The sequence below is a fragment of the Diadema setosum genome, chromosome 1 (assembly GCF_964275005.1).
Source record: "Diadema setosum chromosome 1, eeDiaSeto1, whole genome shotgun sequence".
NCBI lineage: Eukaryota > Metazoa > Echinodermata > Echinoidea > Diadematoida > Diadematidae > Diadema > Diadema setosum.
In genome coordinates, this window is record NC_092685.1 from 30,906,990 (window position 1) to 30,934,831 (window position 27,842).

The 27,842-nt window shown below is 40.8% G+C and overlaps 1 protein-coding gene across 3 annotated transcripts in view; it reads left to right on the forward strand.

The window, feature by feature from the left end:
• LOC140235322 (uncharacterized) overlaps window positions 1–27,842 on the forward strand; it is a 147,022-nt gene that overhangs the window by 77,147 nt on the left and 42,033 nt on the right. For 2 of the 3 annotated variants that reach the window (XM_072315350.1, XM_072315359.1), the window contains exon 3: window positions 17,505–17,757. In XM_072315350.1, the coding sequence (XP_072171451.1) occupies window positions 17,505–17,757 (253 nt within the window). Of the gene's footprint in view, window positions 1–2,219; window positions 2,559–17,504; window positions 17,758–27,842 lie in introns of those variants that run through there. The other variant, XM_072315367.1, reaches the window with a different exon arrangement.

Below are 27,842 nucleotides of genomic sequence, written 5' to 3' on the forward strand. Positions count from 1 at the left end.
CAGAGCTCTACAACATTAGAGTATTCAACACAGCAGATTGAAGTGAAAACATAAGTTCTCATGTGCCTGCAGAACTCAGTTTTTGCTCCAATATAAGCACGTATGTATGAGGAATGTTTGGAAGAACATCACAATAACACGATTACCTATGGGGTATGACGAAAATGCAAAATATTAGCCAAAAATGTTCACCAGAAGTACTCAGTCTCAGAGCTTACATGATTGCAGTTGCTATGTGCTGTTTTACATTTGATTACATCAGTTACAATATATTGGGCCATGCATGAGTGAATTGCACGCAACTTGTTTTGCAGACGATTCAATACTACTGCTTGGAAATGATTCGATCATTACCATATTTGCAGCATTCTACACACCCACTACTAAAGAGGGAGGGCGCTTCCGGAATAAAATTTGTCATTCCGACTTTTAGTATTTTACACTCAAGCACTTAAAGTACTACCAAAAAAAAAAAAAATAAAAAGAATAACCCACTGTCCTGGCAAATTGTGTCAGCCAGACAAGTTTCTTGGTAGAGCATTGCGATATATTGCAAGCAAATTTGAATTGGTGAAAGAGAAATTTTTGGCCCGTATGAGTTTATATTTTAGCTTTAGACTGAGGGGTGTTCTTCCAACACATGTTCAAAATGAAGCAATCATGCTTGCAATGATACTGTAAAATGCATAAAGTGCAGCAACAAATTAAGTACAGCTATTAGCTGATTGGATACTGCCATGGTAACTGTGATTATTGCAGCTTCCACTAACTCCAGACATTATAACGAAACAGGCCCCTTTGGCCCACATCAATAAGATAATTTGAAGAAGAATTTCAATTTGATTTGTCTGCTGTTGTCATGGAAATCATTGCAGTTGTTGTGGCACTAGCCACACAACAACCAGTTTCAACTGTGAGCATTCAGCTCAAGTCACTGCATTGGTAACTTCAATAGTTGCAAACCTCTTAATGTGAATCATAGCTCGCAGCCATTCAGCAGCTCACTGTTAAAGTCAAATGCATGACCTCGCCGGAATCGATATTGAAAAAGGCAGAATACTTGTGTAGATATTGAATTTGCGAGCTGTGTTCGAATGAGGCACCTCGTATTTATGAATGTGACAGACATTGTGAAGGACATGTTAACTTTGGATATGTATAGAGCTATGGATTGATTGAAATAACCTGTTATGCTCTTTTAAAAGAAAAATGTTTGCGTTAGTTGTAAGGCTAATGGAACATTTGAGATGAAGATTCCATCTTAAAAGAAGAAGAGAAAGCACATGAAGACAAGTAAAGAGAAGGAAAAACATTGTCTATGGAACTGTAAAGCAGTCTGTCATAAGAGGGAGCTATGCTCATATTGGGAGAGGGAAGAGTTGAGCATGAGTACAGTATTGTCTAGCCTGTGTGTTGCTGTGTGCCTGGTTGGCTGACCCTGAAACCCAGGGGCCTCTTCGTGAATTATGGCTGACCTAGGTGTCTGAGGCTTCCCTTGAATAATTCATTGTTGACCTTGCAAGCGTGCACACTGTACTATGTTGTGATCCAAATGGACAATTTTATTCAGCATACAGTTTGGCTAATGCAAAATGAATGGCAACTTGCAGCACTTGAGATGATCGTGCCAACCAGAAACTGTAATACCAGCCTGCATGTTGTGTGCATGGCGGGTATGGTAGAAGCTGCGATGTATGGGTGTGTTGTGTGTGTGTGTGTGTCTGTGGTGTGTGGTGTATTTGCATTTCATTGGGACATCACTGTTTCTGGGTTGCACAGCCTATGTGTAATAGACACAGCTAGCCTTGTTTACAGGATCGCTCACCCATGTCGTCATTGACAGCAGCCAGGCACAATGCATTCAATGGGCCCACGCACTTCCCTGTTTTTGTTTTGTTTTTATTACGCACTATCTCTCTGGGGCAAGCCCAACTAGAGCTGCAACACAGTGCAGTTTCATTTGTGTTAGCGTACACACACGCTCTGACAGGCAAGGACTTTAGCAGACAGGGGCACACTCCCACACAGACACACACACACACACACACACACATACACACACACATCAGCACACATGCTTCCAGCCTGTGTCAGGCACAGCATACCTTGGGTGATGTTTACATGACCTGCAAGCAACACTTCCCTGATTTGCATGGAAGTTCACTGTGGATACAATGTGCCTGGTGTTGTCCAGTGGTGGGAACTTGTGGATAAGAGACTTACCTTGCCTACACTAGGTACCCGGGTTACTGAGGCCGCCTGTAATCCAGGCCTGGTAAATACAGGGGGATTGAGAGCAGTCCAGGAGACAGCGGTGGGGAAGAGCACATGCGATCACTGTAAACACTGACTCTCCCGAACCGCCTTGCATGTGTGTGTAATACTGTCGTATTGTGCCTTGTTTCATTTGGATTATATACCGTGTCAGTGGGAACATACAGACTGAAACTGGAGCCAGTGGACACAGAGAGAAACATTTACATGTCTTTCTTTCTTTTGACTCGTGCTGCCCTTTGGATATCTATGCATGGAAGTTTTATATGGAATACAGCCGCGAGGTAAACAAACGAGAAACCTTTGCTTTCCTCACTTTCCCTGGGAGTAGCCCAGTGATTGAGTAGTGTGTAGGAAATCCTCTCCCTTGTACTGCTAATTACCCTGATCTTGCGACTGGCGGGGGTTGACATGTAAACTGCATGTGATGCGATGCTCTGTGACATGACAACGTGGTAACATGGCCACTTTGGCATGGCACCATGTCTTTGTTAGCTGCTAGCTTCCATTTTCTGAGATGACTCACGGCAGTGCAATAAACCCACATTCCAGTGCCTTTTGTTGTCTCACTCATTGTGCAAAGCCATTTTGCCCCATTCTGTGAGAGAAGAGTTGGCAGGAAAAATGAAAGCACTCCCCTCTAAAAATTCTCGACTTCCAAGCCCTTGCTTGGTTGTCCTTATTAATCCCTTTATTGTGCTGAGGAATGTGCAGTTTGCTTTGCCCTAATCGTAAACCCATGATAGAGACAGATTCTTGTGTTGCTGATTACATCATGGGCATGGCTAATTATCGTTGTAATGAAATCTATCCTTGTTGGCTCTGAGCTCTCAGTGCCTAGGATAGGCCTAAATGTGTGTTGAACACTTGTGGAAGACTTTTTTGCTAGAATGTTTTATTCATTTATTTATTTTTTGAAGCAGCAAATGAACTTCAAGGTCACATTCAACATTGCTTGTGGTGTACAAATTAAGTTTGTTTTCATTATGGGGGGGGGGGGGGGGGGACCAGAAAACAGACAACTGTGCTTGGTAGCCCAGAAAAGTTCCTCTGGTTGCATTCTTTCTATTGTGTCTTGAAGGTGATGACCCTGCACAGTGATCAGAGTGTAACGCCCTGTATCTTGTCACATGCTGAAACACACTAGAAGAGGCATCTTAGAGGAGGTGAAGGCGTGGGGGGTCACATTCCAATCATGGGATATGGGCTTTTTGCTGGATTTCTAAAATGCCAGAAAAGGTGAAGGGATGCAAAGTGAGAAAGAAATGGCATTTTGGTGAAGTCTTTTTTTGCTTCGGCCTGGAAAGGGAGTGGGGAAGTGTGAAATGTTGCTTCCCTTTGTTTCCTTTCGTTCCCTGATTCCAAGAAATGATGAGTCAGGCAGGCGGCCAATGCATGCCCCACATGCTCCCTCCTCGTCCAGCTCTTTTTTTCTGAGCGTGCTGCCTCTCTGTGTGTTTTTTGCAGTGTACATAATTCAGAGTATGCCATGTCCCCTTATCCATTATAGTGAACATTGTGCGTGCAAGCTTGCTACCAATATGAGACATGCACACACAATACACACACCCTGACAACACACATACACACACACACACACACATACACATGTATGGTGTTTGTACACGTGTGCACACACACACACACACACAGCAGCAGGCACATGGTAAACTGCACGCAGCAGCAGTACCCTGGGTAATTTTTCCCCTGAATAATGGCACTCAAGGAGTGTAATTGGAGTAGTGCATGCATAGTTGACATTCATATTTACAGTGAACTTTTTTTCACCGCTAAATGACCCCTTCCTCCCCCTGTGTGGCATGCGCATAATGGCAGTAGGGCTGGGGAAGTGGGGCAGGGGGCATGGAATTATGAACCTATGGGGCCTTCCTCCCTCGGCTTTTGTCCCTGGCATTCCTTTGTGGCAGGTCAAGTCCCTCACTTTCGTTTTGGAGCTTGAAGTCTTGGCTCGAGATCTCAAGCCATTTTTGCTGTCTCTGAATGCTTTCATCTCTCAAAAGCTGATTACCAAATTGTCGGTTTAATCAAAATGTAGGGTTTTTTTTTTGACTTGTTACGTGTGTGTTTGTTTATGTGGGAGGAGGTTATTTTTATATGTGTTTTGACCGGCTATGCAATACAGATATGACATAGTGGTCCTAAACATTATCATTGTAAGCAGACTACAGTTATAGCATTTGTTTGGTTGAATATAACAGTCATGCTTTTATGTCACCTGTTTGCTGAAAGTGAATTGATCCAGAGCATTTGTAATGTTGCTGGCCTTGGCCCACCAGTGCACTGTGATGCCAGAAAACATACTTGCTACTGTGTTTTATCAATTAAAAGTCAGTCTTATATTTTCTACTTTGTTTCATCAATCAAAAAGTCAGTTTTGTTTTGAGTGTTTGTCATGTCTGTGATGCCAAAACAAATTTTTCCACTTTATTTTATCAATCAAAAGGAATGTTTGTCCAAACCCAATCCTTCCTCCACATGTTGGGTCACATTTTGTGAAATCTTTGGATCACCTTGTACATTCTCTATTATTTGCAAGCAATATTCAGAGGGTGCAGAGCATATAAATGTTATAATGCAGTGATATACAGATTTGTATTGTGCTTGCTCCAAGATGGTCAATAAACATGCATCTTAAATGAACTATGCAGCCCGGTGTACATGGATACTGGATTGATTTCCTGATTGGCCCATATGCTGAAGATACACCCACGCAGCTGACAGCTTCTGATGCCCAGGTCTCATACTTTATGCAGTCATGATGATTATGCAAAGCTGTAGTATTGAGTGCAAGCAATGCATTACAAACAATGCTAAGTAGTAGCTGGCAAATTGAGACCTCAGCCCTGTTATTATGCAAAATGATCAGATAATACTGAATTTAATAGGTTTAAAAATACAGTAAGGAAAGAGTGCAATGCTATCTTCTACTGCCATGTGTGTGAACCTGCTAACCTTTGACCTTAAGCTCATGTACCCACCTGGATCCCGATTGATTAGTACTGAGAGGGAAATCAATACGTTACATTGATTCCATTGTATTGTGGCAAGTGTATACTGCTACAGTGTACATGGTTTGACATCCGTGACACTCATGTGGTATTAGTTGTTGGTGAAATTGTTACCAGTAAGAGCTCAGGAAGGGACTTCTTGAATCCAAAGTTTTCTAAATCATTGCATGTCTTGCCATGTTACAGTAGATGATCCACTCTGTTGAATGTCCGAATATACCATCTCTGATGCATTGAACAGAAGATTGAAGATGGCCCCTTATTGTCTGCTATTCCACGTTCTTGTTATTGGTGACTTTGATCTAGGTATCTGTCCCATTGGCACTGAATCAATTATAGGGATTTATTTTGAACTTCTCCAAAGTGAATGCAGCCCCTCTTCAAGCTAAAGCATAGTACTCGCAGAGGCTCATCAGGGGTTCATCTTTTGCCAATTTGAATTAGCTTGCACTATATTGGAAAGCTCTACAAAGAACTTGTCCGGCTGATGCGGTTGATGTTGGTTGTATTTTTAGTTCAGAAGGGTGAAATGATAAAAGTCGGTACACCAACTTTTATTCGGGAATCGCCTTCCCTGCCCAGCACATGTGGGAAGGAAGAATGTTATGTGATGATCTATCGTGCCCGTGTAATCATAATCTGCATGCGATTCACTCAAGCACGGAAGATCGATGGAAATTGCTGTGGCCCGATTTGCCGATTATGAAAAATTATGTAGCAGTCGCGATGGGATAAGCTCCAAGATTGTGGAATTCAGCGCACCTTTTTGGCTAACATTTTTTACATTTTCCTCATTACACGACTGAAATTGTGTTATTACAACATTATTTTATGATTTTTTTTAATGAGTATGTGTACAATTTTGAGCAATAATCGACAGTTCTGCAGACTTACGAGAGCTATATTTTTGCTTCATCTGCACAAGTTGGCTACATATTTGCAGACTGATACAAGTTGTAGGGCTGTTGATTTGCATTCTACAACAGAGACCTCCCATTCCAAAATCTGGTTAGAGAGGTTTGTTTTTACAACAAAAACTCATTGAAGGAGATTGATCCAGTAACACAAGATTGCAAACTTTATTTGGTCTTACTTATACAATAAAAAGTGTCAAATGACATTAAATAATGACCCATGTAACATTAGGCCCATTCACAAACAACGAAAATCTAAATTTCAATCGCGATCCAAATTTCGATTTTTTTTTTCGACCGTTCATACACAGGGAAAAATCGCACTTCGCAGCAAGAAAAGAACGATCAGTGGCCAAACTGCGCATGCGCGAATCTTGCATGACCGAAGACTGACCCCGCAGTCCCAATAGAGTTTCGCACGCGCTACGAACGATGGGACTAAAAAAAACGATTTCCGAATCTCGATCGCGCTCACACACACGACGCTTGGCAAAATAATCGCGATTATTCTGAAAAATCGCACTAATAGTGCGAGTTGGATCGCGATAAGGATCGCGGTAATTAGTGAGATTTTTCTGTCCACACTGGAAAAAATTTCGAAATTTTGATCGCGATAAGAAAATCGATTTTTAAATCGCACTTTTTCCCTTGTGTGTGAACGGGCCTATTGTTAATCAGAATCATGCTAACAAAAGTGAAGTTTGTGTCAGTCAAGTTGAAATCCATAAGCATTTAATTTGTTAGGATGATACTATACATAATGTTTGTAACTTGTGAAATTTAAGAAAAAAAAGGGGTAAACAAAAGGTTGTAATATTGCTGGTGCTGGCCTTCATGAGAGCTTCTGGTGGTCTGGCAAGGAAGTGCGTATTACAAAGTTTCAGAGAAATGACGGGGAAAGGCGGAAGGCAAAGCATCTCTCTTGGCAAGGTTTTAGACAACAATATATATCTACTTCCTACAAAATAATGGAGGATTATATGGTAGGAAGATATTTACCTGGATGTTTTGCGATGCATTGTGATGCCTCTGCCCAGCCATGTGATGACAATAATGATGTCTCATCTTTCTTCCTCTTCCAGATTTGAGTGTTGTTGTTGCTTTTGTTGTTGTTTTTTTCTTGATTTGCACTGAGGCACTTTCAAAAGGATGAAAGGGCAAAGGTCGTACAATGTACAGCATAATGTAACTACAGTAAGTATTCTCTTGTCTATTTAGTGGGAGAGTGCTAAAATACACGGTAGATTCAAGAACCTTATCAACAGTTCATACAGCAGCAAGCACTAATGTTTTAGATGTGGATTGATGGCAAAGTTACCTATTAATTTTGCTCTTCCATGAATGAAAAAAACAAACAAGGCTTGCTGCCTGTATTTTGGATAAAAAGAGAGGAAAGGCAATCAAAGCTTCTTTGTTAAAAAGAAGTACAGTAAACTGATTGCATTTACTTTGGACAATGAAGCATAATACAAATGTACATCATACTTCATGAGTTTGGACACTGCATAATGGTACCATGTCATGAGATGGGGTAAATCAAATGGCGTACCGCAGGTCACGTGACTGCCAATAGCGTGGAAATCATCTTGGTGAAAACGTGAAAGCCACATGGCCAGACACCATTTTGTGATTTCACAGTAGTGTCTGTCTGATATGATCCATGCATTTCCAAACAGTAGCAATCCTGTAGCATTTGATGTGCTCTAACATTTGTTGATTGGTTCCTTTTTTTCTCTTTTTTTTTTGGGGGGGGGGGGGAGTCTTTGCTGTCATTTAAAATATATCTGTCTTATCAAATGCTTCCAGGCAAGACTAGGAATTAGAAAGGAAGTTTTAATTGCCTGTGCACAAGTGGATGTCAGCTCAAACAGATGGTGCAATACATGAGGGCATTGAGCAATGTTGGTCTGTGCATTCTGGATGAGTCTGCACATGTGGAGATGCTGCTGTTGTTCTCATTCCCAGGTCTTATGCTGGCTGATTAAACTATTGCAAAGAATGGAGCATGTGTAACAATGGATGTGTGCAGAGATAGAAGTGGCGCTGCAGCCAGAAACGAAAGGGCACAGTGACGGTGACAACTGCAAGCTGCATTTCAAGGGCATTAATTTGGCCTGACGGTCAGGGACATCGGAGAGCATCACTTTGTGTGAAGGCTTTGCTGGCATGATTCAGCCTTGCTTGAGTACATTATTACTTGTAGTTTGTGCAGGGATCCTTGCAATTCTGTCTCGCTCAAATTAGAGTGAATTTAGATCTCACAATCCTGCAGCACATCCCGTTGCTAGAAACTTTGCGTTTAAACGCAACTTGCAACTGATTGTCACTGGCCAATCAAAATCATTGTTGCATGCATGTCTTCTTAATAGGGCAGACCCTGAGCCAATCAGAATGGTTGTTTCAAAATTAGCAATTATTTGCAATTGATTGCAACTTTCTTGCAACGGGGCCCATACAGTGTATGTTATACTACAGGGAAACATTGTTCAAAATGGAAGAAAGATTAGAGTGACACTTTGCCGGGAAGTTTTAGTCAAGTCAAAATTCAATTTGGCAAATGCTGTACACATATCATTAAAGCTGGAATAACATTATGCCATCAGACTCAGCAACTTGTAGGACCTCTGCTGGTTGTATGGATCATCTTGGTCACATGATCATGGCATTGTACAGTAAAAGAAAATCCAAGTGCAGTATTTTTATTCATTTTGGTAATCCAAACACCCTGTGTATCATATAGGTTCCTAAACATTCATAGAGCATTTTGATGAAAACCTCTGTTTATGGAAATTACATCATATTGGCCCATTTTCTGGCGAATAAATGAGAAATGTCACATTACTAAGACGAAGTAGATGAGATCGTGTATTGAGCAATACTATTCTGTGTCTGTGTCTTACTGATAATAAGAATGTTTACTTTTTGTGCCTTTGGCCTCAAAGGTACTTGAGGTATTATGTAATTTAGTTCTTTGTCCATACATCCAAGGTCTTTTAGATATTTATAAGAGAAGCCCTTGAATGAAATACTTGACCCAGGAAGGCTACATATGGTAAATATTTCTTGATGAGATTTTCTGGTTACTGTCAAGGTCAAAGGTTAAATGGCACTGTACTGTGACTATGTTTTTGTTTTTGTTTTTTTTCCTCACCCATAATTTGCACTGGGAATGTCCAGTGATGTGAGAAGAATAGATGCTATAAAACATATTTTCGCGAGTTGCCTCTAACATTCAGTGTGTATAGTGTAGACAAGAACTGTGATATGCATTTTAATTTCGCAAATCTTCAGGCTCGCAAAATTCACGAAATTAAAATGCATGTGAACATTCCTTGTTTTACAGTATATTGAGACTAATAAGACAACAGTAGTGACCTGTCTAACGTCAGGGTCAGTGCTTCTTGTGTGGATTGAACTAAAGGTTGTTGAAGGGTCAAACGTGAAGGTCAAAAATTGCTGTACATGGGCTAGTTTCCCAGGTGTCTGTGTGGTGCAGTGGAATTACAGTCTAGTTTTACTTGTGTGTTTTTTGTGGTTGCATCTGTTGGAAGGATTGTGAATACATCCTTGTGGTATTCTCTGTTAAAGGAACAGGAACTGTACTCATTGAGGAAGTTGCTTAAAAATGTTGTAAGTGAAAATTTAAATGACATTTAGTCAACAATATGCATGTTACCATTTAAGTTCAAATAAGTATTGAGATACATGATACAGTGTAACAGACCCAAAATCAAGTTGCATTTAATTTTGCTGCATTTACTTAATTTCACTATCTCTTCTTGTCTGCAGTTGCTTTTTGTTTAAATGTGTTATTTCTAAAATAAAATTTGTATCTCTAAATGTCCAAAAGTTATATAAGGATATAATAATTTTTAGGAAAAAGTTGTCATAATTTTAATGCGAGGAAGACTCTACAATTCGTCTAATGAGGAATTATTGCTAAAGACAGCAGTGCATTTTTCTTTAATGGTTAGAGTTGTCCCTGAGAGGTACCAATCTAAACCTTGAGTTTTTCCGTTAAATTTTACCAGTAATGATATTGGCAGTGCACAGAAAATATACAATGTACAGGAAAGTTAGTGATTATGTGGGCCTTCTGATGATAATCCAATCAAAGGGAAGGTCACATGCTGTTTGTATGCAAATGAACCCCTTTGAGCCATGCCAATGCATGTATATGATATTTATCATATATACAATATGTGACCGGCGACAACGGTTTCAGGCAAAAGTCAGGAATTTTGAAAATTCATTTTTTCATTGAATCACATTGCCCATTTCCTAAGCTTTACATTGATATAAATCATTTGTAAGCGGTCATATAAAAGGAAATATAATGCACTTTTTTAATTGTTAGCCTGACAAAATTGCGAGAAAATGGGCTTCGAAGATTCACTTCTTGCTCAAAGACAATGCTGAGCGGCGATGCGAGGTGAGAATTACCCATCCGTACGATGGTGCCAATCGAGATTAAGCTCCGCCTCTAGCAACCACAACGGCTTCTGATTGGCTCACTGAGAGAGTCAAATTTACCGGGCAGCTTCCTTGGAACTGAGCGTATTGAGCCGAATACACAATGCGTTTCGTTCGGGTTTGTTTACCAGTACGTCTTTCAAGATGGCGGTTACAATAATTGCAAGCTTGCTGGTTACATGTGTATGGTGCACGTAATTACCCAATGGCATCCACACGCTATGCCTGTGTGTACATGTCACAGGAGCGGGTGGCGCATTTGTATGCATCTTTACAAACCACAGTAAATAAACAAGCAAACAAACATGACTTTACTTAGTTTGGTATAATTTTGACTTTTAGTACAGGGTATTATTTGAATATTGGTCATTTATGACCGCTCCTTTCCTCTCTTCTGCTGTCTTTTGAGTCAACCTGCTGTCATATTATACTACAAGCCCAATTGACAAGTGCATTTTGGATCGTATGTTGCACGATTTGTGTGGCGATTTGCAACTTTGATACGTTCAAACCATGTTCCCTATCGTATCTATTTCACGTTGGAAGTTAGTGCTGCCTAGTGTTGCTGTTCGCTTTTTGTTTCACTTCCGTTGTCGAACATTACGGTAGGAAAGCTCGGATAGAAAGCCAAACGAAGAGCATACAGTACAGAGCGAGCGTGCTGGTATCTATTGTAGCAACAACAATGAAGCATGCATGCGTGAACAAAACATTTCCGACACGCTGCGAGACGAACGTATCTCCGAAAGCCGAACTATGTAAATGTGTGCGACGCACTAGCCAATCACACGCGAGACGCCGCGCCATAGCAACACTGGGCATATTGGCGCGGCGTTCGAAAGAGGATCGAAACTGACGAGTGCGATCCAACATAGGGTGTTTAAAATTCCTTTTTCAATAGGAAAAACTTAGTCTTATGCTGTGAAATTTAGTGTAGATGTAGAAAACATATCAAAGATTCAATTTCTGGGGTAGTGACAAAGATAATGGTCAAAATCTTTGTACCCTGCCTAGGAGGGAATTTGCTCTTGCGACTTTTACCTGAAACCGATGTCGCAGGTCACATATTTGTTTGCAATATTTTGTATTGTGGTCTTTTGACCTTTGTGGGATTTTTAGCAACTTTTGAATTGAGTGAGTTCTGATCCTAGTAATGCAGCTGTCATTTGTATGACGCACCTCTTGACCCCCGGGATAGGTGCGTCAAAGTACCAATGTGCGTCATACCTTTTAGGTACCAAGACGTACCCTCCGTCACAAAAAGTGACCCACCTCTATGAGACATTGACGCATTAACCAGTCAAAATGGTGACGCACCTCTTCGTGAAAATGACTGACCCTTGACGCACATGTTATTCGCAGTACGTGCCAGACTGGAATGCTGCAGAGCTCTGTGTGCGCTCACGCAATTCGCTGCCTGCGAACTGTGTACACCGAACGGAACTTCGCCCGCGTGAATCCCTGTCGCCTACGGACCCTGGATGTTTACTTCGATCGCCGTGGTACTGTATCCCCATGTTGTGGGCGGCTGGGGAGCGTTAGTATAGCTTAGCTGCACACTGTAGCCAGCTGCCACTACACTCCAGTACCCTGTTTCGATTCGAATCGGGGTAGAAGCGTTCCGTTGCGCAATGTCTGCTTCTTTTTCTCTTCTTCTTCATCCGCTTGTCCCTTGCCTCTTAAGTATGAAATGATTTTTAGAGTGTTGTGTGTGTTTTTTGTAACGTTATTGCATCATTTTTCTGCAAGGAAGAGGTGAGTTTCTGTTCGTGTATTGATGTGCACTGCAGTATGTGCAGGTGAAAAGCGTTCGAACTGTCTTTCCCGAGTATCGTGGAAGCTCGATGTATTTCTCGGCCTATCAAAGGAGATCTCATACAACAGAATACTTATAACAAACTATTTTCCGGTCAAAATGAATTGATTTCCTTTGTTTTGTATCGTTTATTGACTTGATCCTAAGGATCTTGTCGCAATACCGAGTTTCCAATGTGTATTTATTTTCACCTTATTTTCGCGTAGCTTTCGGTGCTGTAAACTGTTGCTAGGGCCTAAGCCTACTACTAAACTTACCGTTCTCCACTGTCGTTTCTCACACATCGTTTGGTACGATTTCTTCCATTTTATATCACTTTATCCGTTCCCTTTATACTTTGAAGTATTTGACGTAATTCTTTCAAGTGTCTCGCACTGCTATTTTCGTAACGGCGATTTCTCCGCTTTGCTGCAATACTTTTTCGAATCGAAGCGACGAAGTTTGATACCAGCCGTTGTAGTGAGCCGTGTGTTGTCTTTTCTAAATATTTGTGTTGTTGGGAGGTGTTGATACTTTGTATTTGTTATTTATTTTTCTTAATGTTGATAGGAAAAGGCTAAAATGGTCTGAGTGATGTCTGATGGTGATGATGATAACTGCTGGTGTAAAAAGACGGCTTACTGTGAATGCTGAGCGTACGTGCCGTTCGTTCCATTTTACTTTCCCTCTTATTCTTCTTTCCCCTTACTCTTCTTTTCCTTTCCAAGAATGATAAAAAAAAAGAAATTACATACACCTCACAACAAAATAGAACCACGTGCTACCAACCTTCGTAAAGTTAAATCTAAATGTTCAATATCAGCAAAGAATAAGGGGAAAGCACGAATGACAATAAATTAGAGCGAAGAGATTGTTTTACATGCAGTCTCTTCGGCTCGAAGAAACTTGACACCCCACCCCTCTCCCCTTGTGGAAATTTCCACAAAAGCAGGTGCCACACCCAGGTGCGTGCCAGACGGAAGAATGCGCGCACTGGAATAAACAGCGTGTAAATATCATGGAAATATCGATCGAAGAACCAGCTCATTAGTTGAATTAAAAGAATCATTGCAAAGATATCGTGATTCTATAGCCTTTCTTTTGGCGCATAGTAGGAAACATCAAACAGTCGAATATAATGTACTTGATCGAATATCTTATGTTCCCTGAACAATAAAAAAAAAGATCGATTAATCAGTCAATTAAAAATGCAACTGAGCCAGAAATACTTAAAAGGTCTCGTATGCCCAGAGAAATTCACTACGAGTAGGTTCAATGAGATGCAGTCATCACCTGGTTAGACAACAAAATCATGACAATTAATTTCAGTTCACGCTCATGATAACTGCTTATTACTTATCAAAGTTTTGGCTATCAACATTCGTTCGTAGGTGTTTTTTGTTTGTTTTGTATGTTTTTCCTCGTGAAAGACGTAATAATTTCTTCGTATCGAACGTAGACTGCATGTTTACCGTTTATCCAAACAGTAGGCGCCTAGGCGTACTTTCTGAATATCTTCAGAAATTTCTATCAACATTTTAGATATATTACAAGACTCCCAAATACCAGTTGAAAAAAATTAAGAAATCTAATTTTTTAGATATGAACAACAACAACCAAAAAAAAAAAAAAAATGCGTAGGAAAAAACCACTTCAACCTCGAATGACTTCGAATTTCTCTAAACCGTTCCCTAGTTCATGGACATCCCATAGAAACGCGTGTTTTGATATACACGTTGCTATGGCAAACTATCTAGTTTCGCGAAACTACGGCCTGGCCACAGTAATTTTTTCCGTAACCTCCCGCCTCCCCTTCCCCGATTCGAAAACAGCTTGATTGAAGCCCCTGCCTATTTAAACACGAACCTTATTAAACCCAAGTTAGGTACATGGTTTATATGGCTAGTGTTTAAATAGAATTTACTATTTTAAGTTAATGCAGGTTTTAATAGACTCTCAGTAATGTTAGTTCCATAATCGTTTGTATGTGTTTTGGGGCCTGGCCTCTGCCATGCCTCGCCTTCTGTATACGTATGTACGCGTGTACTGTATGTATACATGTACCACATGGTCGACATCACGCACGTGGTTTTGCTGCAGGTTCCACGGTCGACGGTCGATGCTACACTACAGTGAATGCGATTGAAGGATAGCGAGCTTCGCGATGCCGCGGGCTGTATGTGATGATTTTAATCACAAATCGTGTTTGGTAGTGTGGTTTTGGAGCAAATTTGTACTCAAACTTTCTGAAAAGACCTTTAGTCTGACATCAGATAGAAAAAGAAGACATACGAGAATGAAGTGAGTATCAGTATGTTATAATAAAACTGAATGAAAATTGTGTCATTTTCGCGTTTCCAGGAGCCGGTGAATTCGGCCGACTCGCGATCGCGAGTTTGTTTTAGATGTTACGGAGGGATACCATGCCCCATGCAAGAAGCCTCGCAAAATTACATGACGGTCCCATTAACGAACCTTTTGACACACTCTGGTTAAATGACCGACTATGACGCACATAATGGGTCAGTATTGTGACGGACATTTTGCTCCCGTGACGGCACCACGCGTCATCAAATTGGTGGTACTTGACGCGACCATGACGCACATTTCCCGGGGGTCAAGAGGTGCGTCATACAAATGACAGCTGCATAAGGAGTGGGTCGTATTTCAGTGTGCACATATGTCGGTTGTTATAGTATTGTGTTTTTGATGTGGGCAAATGCAATAGGTGAATGTAGGAATTACATTTTCTGCCAGTTGAACAGGTGCCAGGGACCTGCGCCAGGGACCTGCGCCATCTGTAGTGACAAAGATAACTGGTCAAAATCTTTGTACCCTGCCTAGGAGGGAATTTGCTCTTGCGACTTTTACCTGAAACCGTTGTCGCGGGTCACATATTTGTTTGCAATATTTTGTATTGTGGTCTTTTGACCTTCGTGGGATTTTTAGCAACTTTTGAATTGAGTGAGTTCTGATCCTAGTAAGGAGTGGGTCGTATTTCAGTGTGCACATATGTCGGTTGTTATAGTATTGTGTTTTTGATGTGGGCAAATGCAATAGGTGAATGTAGGAATTACATTTTCTGCCAGTTGAACAGGCGCCAGGGACCTGCGCCAGGGACCTGCGCCATCTGAATACTCGTAAGTGTCAGAAGCCCCGTTTTAATCGAGCCGTGTTACCGCAACAACATGCGGGTAGCATCTGGGTAACTCTTTTTACCCTTCTAATAATAATAATAATAATAATACATACAATTTCTATAGCGCCGTTCTCCACTTTGATTAAATGCTCAAGGCGCTTTACAATAGGTACATCAAAGCGAACAGATTGAAAATACAAGTACATCACAGTAATAGAAGAAGATGAAGAAGCAGAAAAAAAAAGACATGAAAGTCTGTCTTCAAAAGACACTGGTCTTCAAAATGCACTGCTAAACAGATAGGATTTTAGATTACTCCTGAAAGATGTTATAGAGCTTGAGTCTTTCAGCTCACGAGGAAGTGAATTCCACAGTGTTGGTCCAGCGTGAGCGAAGGCACGTTCCCCCCAAGATTTCCTAGAAAACGGAATATGTAAGAGACCTGAAGTTGAGGATCGAAGAGTTCGTGAAGGTTGGTATTGACGAAACAAACAAACATTGTAATCAGGAGCTGTTCCCTCAATAACATGATAAACCAAAAGAAGTATCTTAAACCGAATACGCTCCTGTACAGGCAACCAGTGAAGACTCTTCAGGATAGGTGTGATATGACTGCGTTTACTTGACAAAGAAACAATACGTGCAGCGGCATTTTGTAGCTTTTGTAATTGGGCAATTTGCGAGTTTGGTAGATTGAAAAACAAACCATTACCAAAATCAAGGCGTGAAGAAATAAGTGCATGAACACTAGTTAAAATGGTCCCCGCAAAATGTTGCTCCTACGTTGTCGTAACTTTTACCGAATTCTTACTGCAACATTACCCTGACATTACCTGGTAACCCTTCTGTTAGAATGCAACTTGCAGTAACATTCCTGTGATACACTCAACATGCAGACAGAGAATGATTGACATACTGCGCGCTTATCATATGCATGGATTGTAACCACTGATCTCTATGAAGTTGAGATGAGTGATTGTAATCACTTTTGTTTACCGACATGCAGTGCTCACCGATGGGCGGGGTAGTCGCATCAGTGGACACACCCCCTTCGTAGAAATCTATCGGGAGAAGGTTTTCAGTGTGTGTCTGTTAAAACGGTATCCCTCGCTCTCTCCTGTGGTTTTATTGCCCGAGGCGAGAAATTATGTTCTCCTGATATTTTCGCAACGTTGTCGCAGTACCGAAGGTCTGTGAAAATGGGGCTTACAACTTGTTTTTAGAGAATGAGGTTATTTGGTTAAATCGCATGCTACCTATTCTGGATTTTTTACTGACTGGAAATGCTAATTACAGAAATGGTGCCGTTGTATAACTACAGCTGTAGTGAAGACCCAATAGAAGCTGTTTTAATGACATATGATGAGAAATTATATCATGTCTCCACCCTTTCCCCCAATACCACCTCATCTTCTTTCAAAGATTCAAGGTCTTAAGTCCATGATATTCAGTGATTGTCAGCTGGGTTTTTGGTTGTGATTTTTATTTTTTTTTTTTTGGTTTATTTCTTTTTCAATGCTGAATCATTTATGTTGACATGTTGATGAAGATCAGAATACTGTAAAACCAGAAACATTCGCAGCATGATGCTTTCACAAATTGGAGATGACAGCCTTTTCTGCAGCATGAAACTTTTGTGGATTGCCCCTAGTATTCAGTGCGTTGTGTTGACAAGAATAAAACTTTCACATGCATTTTACTTTTGGAAATCTTGGCTCCTCGCGAAGTTCGCGAAACCTTCATGCCAGTGAAAATTTCTGGTATTACCGTGTACGGGGATGAATCTCTGTCATCTTTTTGCTTAACATCAGTGAAATGATGTGCATGATTCAAACCCTAATGTATGTGTGTTCACTTCCTCTCATTGATTGCTTCCCTAGGGCTTGATGCTGGCGCTCCGCAGCAGCAGGGCGACAATGGGCCGGTTGGCATGGCGGCTGCGCAGCCCCGTCCGAGGAAGGGTCGTCCCAAGGTTGGCGGTGGTCAGGGTCATCGCTACCAGCAGCCGTGCCCAACGTGTGGGAAGGTGTTCGGGAGCTCCAGCGCCCTGGCCAAGCACAAGCTGATTCACAGCAATGAACGCAGGCACAAGTGTCTTCTCTGTGCCAAGAGCTTCAAGCGTCAGGATCACCTGTAAGTAATTGCCTCCTCAAATTATACAGTTTATTATTCTGCTTCCCCATGTTATGATGTACATAGAAGAACACACCTAAATTTACAGAATTATACAACACTCTTGGGCCCGAATTCACGAAGGTGGTACAAATGAAACTATGGTTTAAACCATGGACAAAAACCATGGAGCGCCAAGTGTCGCATGGAATATTTCGTTACGAAATCAGTCATTTCGTAGATAAAATGATTATTTCATAACGAAATGACAACATTTTGTAACTAAATGAACATTTCGTCCACGAAATGATAATTTCGTTAACGAAACAATCATTTTGTCGAAAAAAATGACCAATTTCCTAACGAAATATTCCGTGCGACACTTGGCGCTCCATGGTTTTTGTCCATGGTTTAAACCATGGTTTCATTTGTACCACCTTCGTGAATTCGGGCCTTAGAGGCAATAAGGAAGGTACACCAGCATACTATTCCGTGTAAAATCTAATTTAACATATTCAATCATTTACTGTTGACTCTTACATCAAAAAGTGAAGTTCCTGTAGCAGAGTTATTATCTTTTCTTTCTTTCTTTCTTTCTTTTTTTTTTGTGTGTGCAAAGGCACATGTATTGTGAACTAACAAAGCAGCATAGGTTTAGCAAAAGTCCATGATCATCAGGTTTTAAAGGGGGGGGGGAAGAGGCAACAGTTTGGGTTTGACAGTAACTGGAAATTATATTTGATATCCCACATATGTAAAAGTTAACTGTAAATGATCACCATTATCATCTGTCATGCCTGATAAAACCTAACTAAGGCACTGAATAAAGCAACTATATTATGATATAGGCCTAAGTCACAAATAACATATAATCATCACTGAGAATTTTGAAAGTTTATTGGTGCCACAAATCTTTTCCTTGTTAGTTTATCTTCTATAATGTAGCAGCTCAGAGGACATATATCTTCTTTTATTCATGCCTTTCTATCTACAAGTTTGGTTCTTATTTGGCCTCAACTCTCATTTTTTTTTCATCCACCCAAAGCTATTAGCTGTTTTAATTTGTTTGGGTAGCATGCTTTCAGGCAAGTCACTGCACTACAAAACACCATGGAAAAAAAAAATCATTTAACTGTGTTTTGTGAATTGGAAGTTGTTTGAAATTGATGAATATTTATGAAAATTCACAATTCTACTGAGTTGCATGAGGAAAAAATAAGGATGTTCATCAGATATTTTTCAATTTGTATCAATTTCAAGGTGTTTAATATTCCAACACTGTACAATGTGATGTAATTCGCTGTTATGTTTATGCACATGAAACTAGCCTCATACGTGTACAAACCTACTGGTGAGCATGTTTGATGCTGTATTCCAGGTGCCAAAGCTACATGTGTAGGTTGGTATCTAGGATGCAGGTATACAGTTGATCAGCCCACCTCCTTGATTGGCCCCCAGACTGACTGCTAGGCTTTGTTGCGATTCTTGTGTGTGCGTGCAGCGTGGCAGGACGTGTGCTGTCGCTGGGTTTGGGGTTTAGAATGTAGGCAAGGTCAAATTTACAGACCATAGTAGCTGTGGTGGAGGAATGCGATCACCAGGCTAGACGGCCTACAAGTGTGAAGCCAGTGGTCAGTGATCTACTTAGCCGATCGCCACTGTGCACCATGATCTACTTAATACACTTCTGTTCCACACTCCAGGGATACTTTTTTATGTGCGCAGCATTAAGAGAAACAAGGCCAATGAAAGATTGATAGCCTGAAATAAGTGTCGGGTATATATTTATGCCCTCTTTGAAATTTGCACCCTTTCTGCCCAGAACATTTGTTCCCTGCTGGAAGACCACTGTATTGTGCTGGCTGCCTGGCTAGTAGTACTAATACAGTTTTGTAGTTTCATATGTTTTTGTGTTCATGCTTGGCCAGCTTAATTTGTCTGATGTGGATGAACAATATTACATGAGGTATATGAGCTAATGGGGGAGGGGGATCGGGGTGATGTAACAACAGTATCGGGTCCTATCGAGATATGTTTTATCAGTAAAAGTGCATTGGTGAAAGAATGCAGCTTAGTTGCAGTGAACTATTTATTGACAGCACAAAGGACCCCCTCCAGGCTCCCAGGGCATTTGCAGCTCTTTGTGTACATCTTGTAAGGAAGCAATGGAGCTAATTAGCATAGAGCAGCTATTGTGAGCCTCCCTGGGAGCTAGACCTGCAAGAGGGATCCAAGACAGCTAATCAGGGTGATATCTCTGCACCCCCCCCCCCCACACACACACACTTTTGTGCACAACAGATTCCACTGACAACACAACATGAGCAAGGTGTGGCAGGTCACCCCCATGGAATCCTAAGAAATAGAGGTCAATAAGTTAAATCCCCAGCAAAAGCAAAGGAAGCAGAGTTTTTGTAGGGATCAAGGCAAGGGATGGTGTGTCTTCCTGCAGCTTTAACACAGGATGAGCTGCTTCGATATGTCCGCATGCATTTTTAAGGCAGGCATACATTGTGGTTCACTTTGCTGTACTTCCCACGGCACTTGGAATATTGATCGATTCCCCCCATAATTGAACAGGGGTTCTGTTTTTGGTTGAGTGCGTTGGAGGGGCTTTTGTCCCTGGGTAGATGATAAATAAAGGGTCATCAGATGGTCACTGTTTGTTTGAGCCCAGGACTGATGGAAGGCCCTTTCTGCTTGTGTTGGACGGAGTTTCTTCTGCCAGGTATGAAGGTAAAAGCTCTTGTCAGTCACAGGTGGTATCCTATCATTCTTACAGTTACAAGGCAATGCATGTGATAGGTTCAGTGTGATTTTGGCTTGGCACGAAGGGCAAGTAAGGTCACACTGTTCCATGCACTTGTATGCATTCCTCGAAGGAAACAGTATGTAATACTTCTGCGCACAAACGACAGGAGTTTTATTGTCACACATTCAAGTTGCTGTAGGGAGGAATGGTTCAAGGAGTTCAGAGCCATTATGCCTTGTATTTGCTTCCCGTGTATGATTCAATATATCCTGTTGGTCTTTTATTTGTTTGGTTGAAAAATTAATTGATGTGGACAATCGTTGTTTCAGAATTCCCTTTGCATTATGTCTTTCAGGATCTACATTTCATTGTTTTTTTCTGGAACAATGGCTGCACAAATGTTTGTTTATAAATGCAGTAGCTAACTCTCAGTCGTCAGAGTAACACTGTATTTGCAGAGAACAGGAAACAGTCAGAGCGTCAAGATAGAATTGGTGCTAATAGTGTAGAAAGTTGCCAGTACATGTATAATGTACCGTCAAGATTAAACAGCGTGCAAAATGTTTTCGATGACATGTCGGCGAGGTCAAACTCTTGCTGCTTTGCCAAACCACTCAGTGGCATTGGTGTTCAGTGGGTGTACAGTCCCAAGTTATTCGCATTCCGTCCTGTGATCAATGTTTTATTCAAATACATCAACACTCAATGTATTCTGCTGCTGGGTCCATTTGAAAGGGGAGGGTTATATATGCCCTGTCCAATGGATATCATGGAGCAGAAAGGAGGCACCTTGCCTGTGTGAAGTCAACAATGTGAAAATAGCCCAAAGTTCAATTCTGCTGATCCTTCCCTGTTCAACTCGGGCCTCTTGAAATTCCATGTCCGCCCACATTCGTCCTCAAGTCACCGAAGTCTCATTTCGTGTGATTTCATGTGCATCTGGATTGGTGGACTTGGTCCAGTGTCCCTTGGGTGGGAACATTACGTATTCTTGCCGATTTATTGACTCTGCATGCCATGCATGGGTGTGTTTTGCAAGCCAGTGTCATGCACCTACACTGTATACATGCACAGATTGTTTCAAACATGGCTGCTCCTCAATCGAGCGCAAGCTATGTTAAAAACATGTAGCTGGCTGTCCCATGAAAACAAGGCATGCAAAAAAGCCTGGCAGTGTTACTGCCTCAGTTGGGTCAGTGGTTTTCATGTATTCCCAGCTGTAGTTTTGCGTGATCTTTCTGCATTTCGTATCTCTGTAGCAAGCCAGTCAAGTATAAAATCAGTATTTGTATGAAACCTGTGAAGCTTTCTCCTGAATGGTTGAAAACATGATTTCCCACACATTTTGGACTGTAGAATAGAAAGAGAAAAACAGCAAGAAACTTGCAGAAGATGCATTCAGAGAGAGAGAAATACTGATGCAGATATGGATATGAAGGACCAGTAATTTTGAGGATGTTCTTTTGCAATGACACAATGTGTTGATATTATCAATACTCAAAAAGAAATTCCTCTTTTTTCCTCTTTTTTTTTTTTTTTGGTCCATACTTACCACGTTGGTGTGTTACATACTTGTTCAAGATATAAATGTGACACTTTGTCTGTTTGTTTTGCTGATTAGAAATAATATAAGTGGTTTTGAATTCCAGATAATGGCTTTTGCTTGAATGATTGAAGGGATATTTCTCCTTTCATTAAGTTTGATATGTGAAATATTGATCGTTAAAGTTGCATCTTGTATTATTTCTGAATAGACCAGTTTACTAGTACATTGACATTTCATTTTCTGCCTAACTTTATTCATAGGAAAGGTTTTACCTGACACTAAAAAAAAAACAAAAAAAAAACAAACTTTGCCTGATATATCAATTAGCAGTAGTGCCTGCAAACTGGATTCTAAGTAAATAATCAAATATATCTTATGTTGAAATAAACTAATCTCAAATTACAAGGCAGGGGGAGGGGGTGGTCATATTATTCTGGAATTTAATGCATCTATACCACATACCAGTCTGTATCTGGGGTCCATAACTATTGCCACAGTATTATTCCAAGAAACAAGACATGTGAAATTTAAATTTGTAAAATAAGGAATAAATGTGATCATCATTGCAACTGATTGACACTTGCTGTCGGGCAAAAGCTTAGTGGTCTAGTGGAGATGACATCTGTCCGGTGATCAGGAGGTCGTAGGTTCAAATCCTGCTCGAGTATGTACGCCCATGATTTTTTATCATGGCTACTACTAAAAAACACTGATCAATTCAGTGCTTATTTACGTCGATGTAGGGCAATTTGTCAATCAGTTGCAATGAAAAAACATCTCAACAGAAGAATTTCACTTATTTGAATAATAAAAGCAGTACCCGCTGCATGTTATAAGGATTAGAACAGGGAGGTGGAAGTATTCCACCTCCCTGATTAGAACCAACACTTGCTGTCAGGCGAAAGCTTGGTGGTCTAGTGGAGATGACGCCTGTCCGGTGATCAGGAGGTCATAGGTTCGAATCCTACTCAAGTATGTAAGCCCATGATTTTTTATCATGGCTGCTACTAAAAAACACTGATCAATTCAGTGCTTATTTACGTCGATGTAGGGCAATTTGTCAATCAGTTGCAATGAAAAAACATCTCGACGGAAGAATTTCACTAATTTGAATAAAATGTGATCATGTCCTCTGAGAATATTTTCCTCATGTCCTATAAAAATATCTTCTTTGATTTGCATGAGCCTACATCCTTATGCCTATTCATGAATGCATTGCCATCATATTTGTTGACCAGTTTCTACTCAACAAGTTGGCAGTATCAAAAACAAATTCATGAAAGCAAAGGTGCATTCACCCATGCAAGATGAGCAGATTCATCCGAGGTATGCCATGCGTGAGCTTCTTGTTCAGACACTTGAGGGAAGAGATTCAACAATTAGTCAATTGCTTGTCCTCCAGCAGTAAAAACAAGGTCATAATGCAGGGAATAGAGTCATCTCCCCTGCTCCTGGGCTAAAAAAGCTCGAGTCCTCCTGAATGCTGCATGACATCGTTAATGCGCCCATGAACGGATCATGGTTTCACCAAGTGAGTCATGTGGTGAATCAAAATGCAGATTTGTGACTCATAGCCAAGTCCCTTCTCTGTCATCTCTCCCCACCCCCCCCCCCTCCATCTACCTTTATTGATTGTTTCTTTCTTTTTTTGTGGCAGAACATTCACAGAGTCTATGGATAAATATGGAGGTACTGGAGCCAAATTTGTCAATATTTGTCACCTGGCAAAGCCCATTTTTGTTCTGACGTTGCATAATTTCACCCTCTGTTATGAATGCAGTGTGACTGCATGTTGTATTACTCACTTGGCAGCCCTTCCCCGGGATCTCGAGAAACCAATAATTAATTATTCCAGAAAGAATGAACTGCCAATATTAAAATCTTTGTCAACATACGGGTTTCTATATGACTGCATAGTAGGGCTGAACCTGCATGATAGCAAGGCATTCAGCTCACCGATCATACCATAGAATGTTTATCAGCTGTCATGCCAGCAATATTGAAATCTTTCCGACATTGAAGAAGCCTCTCTCCTCTAGGAGTACAGAGAATGATCATTTTCCCATTCTCGTTTCCATGTTTCCTGAATGGAAAAAAAAAAAAAGAAAAGAAAAAGAAAAGGGGAAAATTGTCATCACATGGAGCTCTGTATCACTGAAGTATTGCAATTAGTGTGTCGTCGGCGGAAGTGATGCACTTGCGCTTCCGGAGACCGGGCTACTGCTCCTCTTTGTACCCCAAGTAACTAATGGGTAAGGATGCATGCCATCGGTGGTTGTCTCATGTTCAGAATACAGCCTTTGGCAAAATGTTATGGTGGTGTGTTGGATGGAGTGTGGGACTCATCCTGGAGTGTTGCATTACAGGCAAGTGTAGCTGACTCTGTTGCCTAGTATCAGTTACGATACTGATGTGTCTCTTCTCAGATCTCAATTAAGAAGGACCCATGGTACATACCACAGCAGCATTCGGTGTAATTGGCCTGTTCACACACATCCGAAATCAGCGGTTTTCAAAAAATTGATTTTGCAACCTGATTCGAAAACCATTAATACCTGTGTGTGGAAACAAGATGAAAATCAATTCTTATTATTTTAAACTGCTTCACGATGCAAAAATCAGTTATGGAGATTTAAAAAAACAAAAAAAAAAAGAGAAGAAAACTGTTACAGTAATATGCCCTGTGCAGTTTGTGTGACTGGCATGCAAAAACAATACAAAAACAAAAACAGAAAACATGCTTAGTAATCCCACAATGCAACTCGTCACACTAGGTCCGCACGCCAAGGTACCTGGAGACACAGCTACTGTCATTGTTTAGAAATGATACTGCAACAGCCAAAGAAAGAACGAAACACAATACAATACGTAAGAACATTAACTTTTTTATCCCCACCCACCCTTCCCCCCAAAAAACAAACAAACAAACAAACAAACAAGCAAACAAGCAAACAAACAAACAAACAACAAAAACAAAACAAAATAAAAAACAAAATAAAAACTAAACAAAAACAAAACAGAAACAAAACAGAAACAATCAATGCCCATAGTGGATTTTCAACCTCACCAGAGCCAAAAGCACAGGTGAGTTGTCATGCTCACTCACCACCCAGTGTCTAGCATGCAGGTGTTGAGCACGATGTACGACATGTTCCAATTTTCGTCTTGAACGAAGATACATATGTAGGACTGTCATGAAACTCAGCAAGCATGATCATTCTAGCAAGCAAGCGAAGCTTTCATTTTTTTCTGTTGGGAATGGTGACCTTACAGGTGCACATTGTGGGCTAAACATCAATATAAGTCTCTCAGAAATATATATTTTGGCGTGATTATGCATAGTCATAGTGTAAGTGCCTTGGTTGGTATACAAAAATAGGATTGCTTCTTAAAACAAAAATGTACATACATGCATACATGCCTGATTGTTTTAAATTGTTTTCCATATCAACAACTTTCTTTGTGTATATCTGCCTTTTTGTGTTTCACAAGCTTAAGTCCTATGTAGGTGTTCACAGTGTGGGGTCAATTTAATAGGAAGTATACGGAGACACACTGACCATGAACATTAGAAATATTGACTGATTAACAAATTGCCCTACATCGACGTAAATAAGCACTGATCGATTCAGTGCTTATTTACGTCAATGTAGGCCAATTTATCAATCAGTTGCAATAAAAACACCTTGACGGAAGAATTTCATGAATTTGAAAAGAAATATTGACCTTCTTTATATTATTTGACCTGTAACATTTTACTTATTTGGGGGGTTCAAATGCGTACATGGTCAAAGGGGGGTCACTTTCATCAAGTTCAAGCCTCACGTCTTTATATTGTGTGTAGTCATATATTATATGTCGATTGCCAAAAGTCTGCCCAAGATGGAGCGACTCTGTCTCAGTTCAGTCGGGCTAGGACATTGCATCACAATGAGACACAATCACATGATCGAGCAGGGCTTCGGGAGGAGACGATAGGCTTTGGGCCACTGCCAACCTGGAGGCTGGTTGCATCGTGCTTGTATTTCTGCTGTGACGCTTATGGGGAGACACGTCTTCAAATGTGAAATACTGGCACGTAGGGGCCTATCCGCACTGCTTCTGTGCCCTTGATGGCGTTTTGACCACAATGCTACATTGCACAATGCTGCATTGTGAAATGCCATCCAAGGTATTCCTTCTCCTCTGTGTGATCAGGGCTTTTTGTGTTTACGTGTCTTCTTCGGCCCAGAAAGGTTGATAGATGGAGCATGAGCTAATGAGGAATGATTTTGAAATCTTATAGCCTCATAAAACCTTACAATTAACCCACAAACTGCCATGGCAAAACCATCTCTAGGTACATCATGACCATGTAACAATTTTCCCTAATAAAAATTGACCAGCAAAAAAAAAAAAAAAGAGGGGGAGTACACATTTGTAAATTCTCTAAAAATATATACACTACAGTAGGTTACAAATGACTTTCATGTGAAAATTCAAGATATTAGAATTAAACACAAAAGATTAACAGTGATACCATTATAGATACACAATATAATATTATGCCAAAAGACAGTAAGGTAGATCATCATGATAATTGTTTTGTTCAGCTGTGTATGGTGTGACACAATATCAGCGGAGTCATGTACGTGTACGGTTTTGTTTTGTTTTGTTTGTTTGTTTTTAAATGAGAATCTGATTTTCATTGTGTACTGTAGTCCTTAGATCCTGGCTGTGCTGTGTGGCACTCATGGCAGTATCATCATGCTTTCAGAGAGATGGGAAAATTGTGATTACCTCAATGATTGCTCTGTACATTATGTCTGTTAAAACCAATTCTAGAAGTCAAAAGAGAGCAACTGCAGTAGGAAATATTTATGTAGTAACCTGTCCTTGTTCTTCTGTCTGTGGACATTCAGGCCAATGCCACCAGTTGTAGATTCATATAGACCTTTTGTGTATTCCCTGAACTTTTAGCTAATTTTTCCACAATGAATTGTCCTTGACAACTGTACATGGGTACATGTGTAGAGAGATATTATGTTTACTGGCCTGATGAGACCAATTTTCTCGTGTTCTGACCTGTGAAAAGGCCATAGCATGGATGATTAGTGAAGAAGTGCCTCCCAGACACAAGGTCAGATGCAGGTTGCCAGAAGTGATTAAAAATTTCCTTCTGCAGACAGAGCCTGCTAGAGACATGGTATAATGAGGCTTGGGCCAAAGTGAAGTATCAGAAGTAGGATTTGCACAGCCACTTAGTGATTGTTGTGGTCAGAATAATGACCGGGCTGGCCTGTCTCCGAATGAGGTGCTCGCATCTGCTGGAGATGCAGAAGAGGGGGGAGAGAAACTGATCATTTCTGTAAGGGAACCCCCAATGAGAGGGTGACATGACGCATCATCATTATGCATACTGTAGCCTTTTGACAAGACCCTCTTACTGTGTGATATGGCTATACAGGCGAGCGAAGTGAGCCCAGTCAGGCGCGACAGCACGAGGGCCCTTTGAGATCTACTTTGCACATTATCAATGACCGCAGGAACTCTACTGAATAATCATAATGGGTCCCGGTCGACCAATGGAATTGCACTCTGCCCACATCCATCCTCCATCTTGGCGTTGTCCAGCGTGTTTGCTTATTCATCGTATGTAAATCGGGCTTGGGTAGACAGACACGCAGATTGGCCGATTTTTGCTACCAAGCTCGGGAAGCAAAAGTCGGTAATTCGAAGGGCTAACATAAGGATGAGAAACAGATCTCAAAAGGCCCTCGCGCTATCGTGCTTGGCTGGGCTTGTTTCGCTCACTGTCATCCGCTCGCC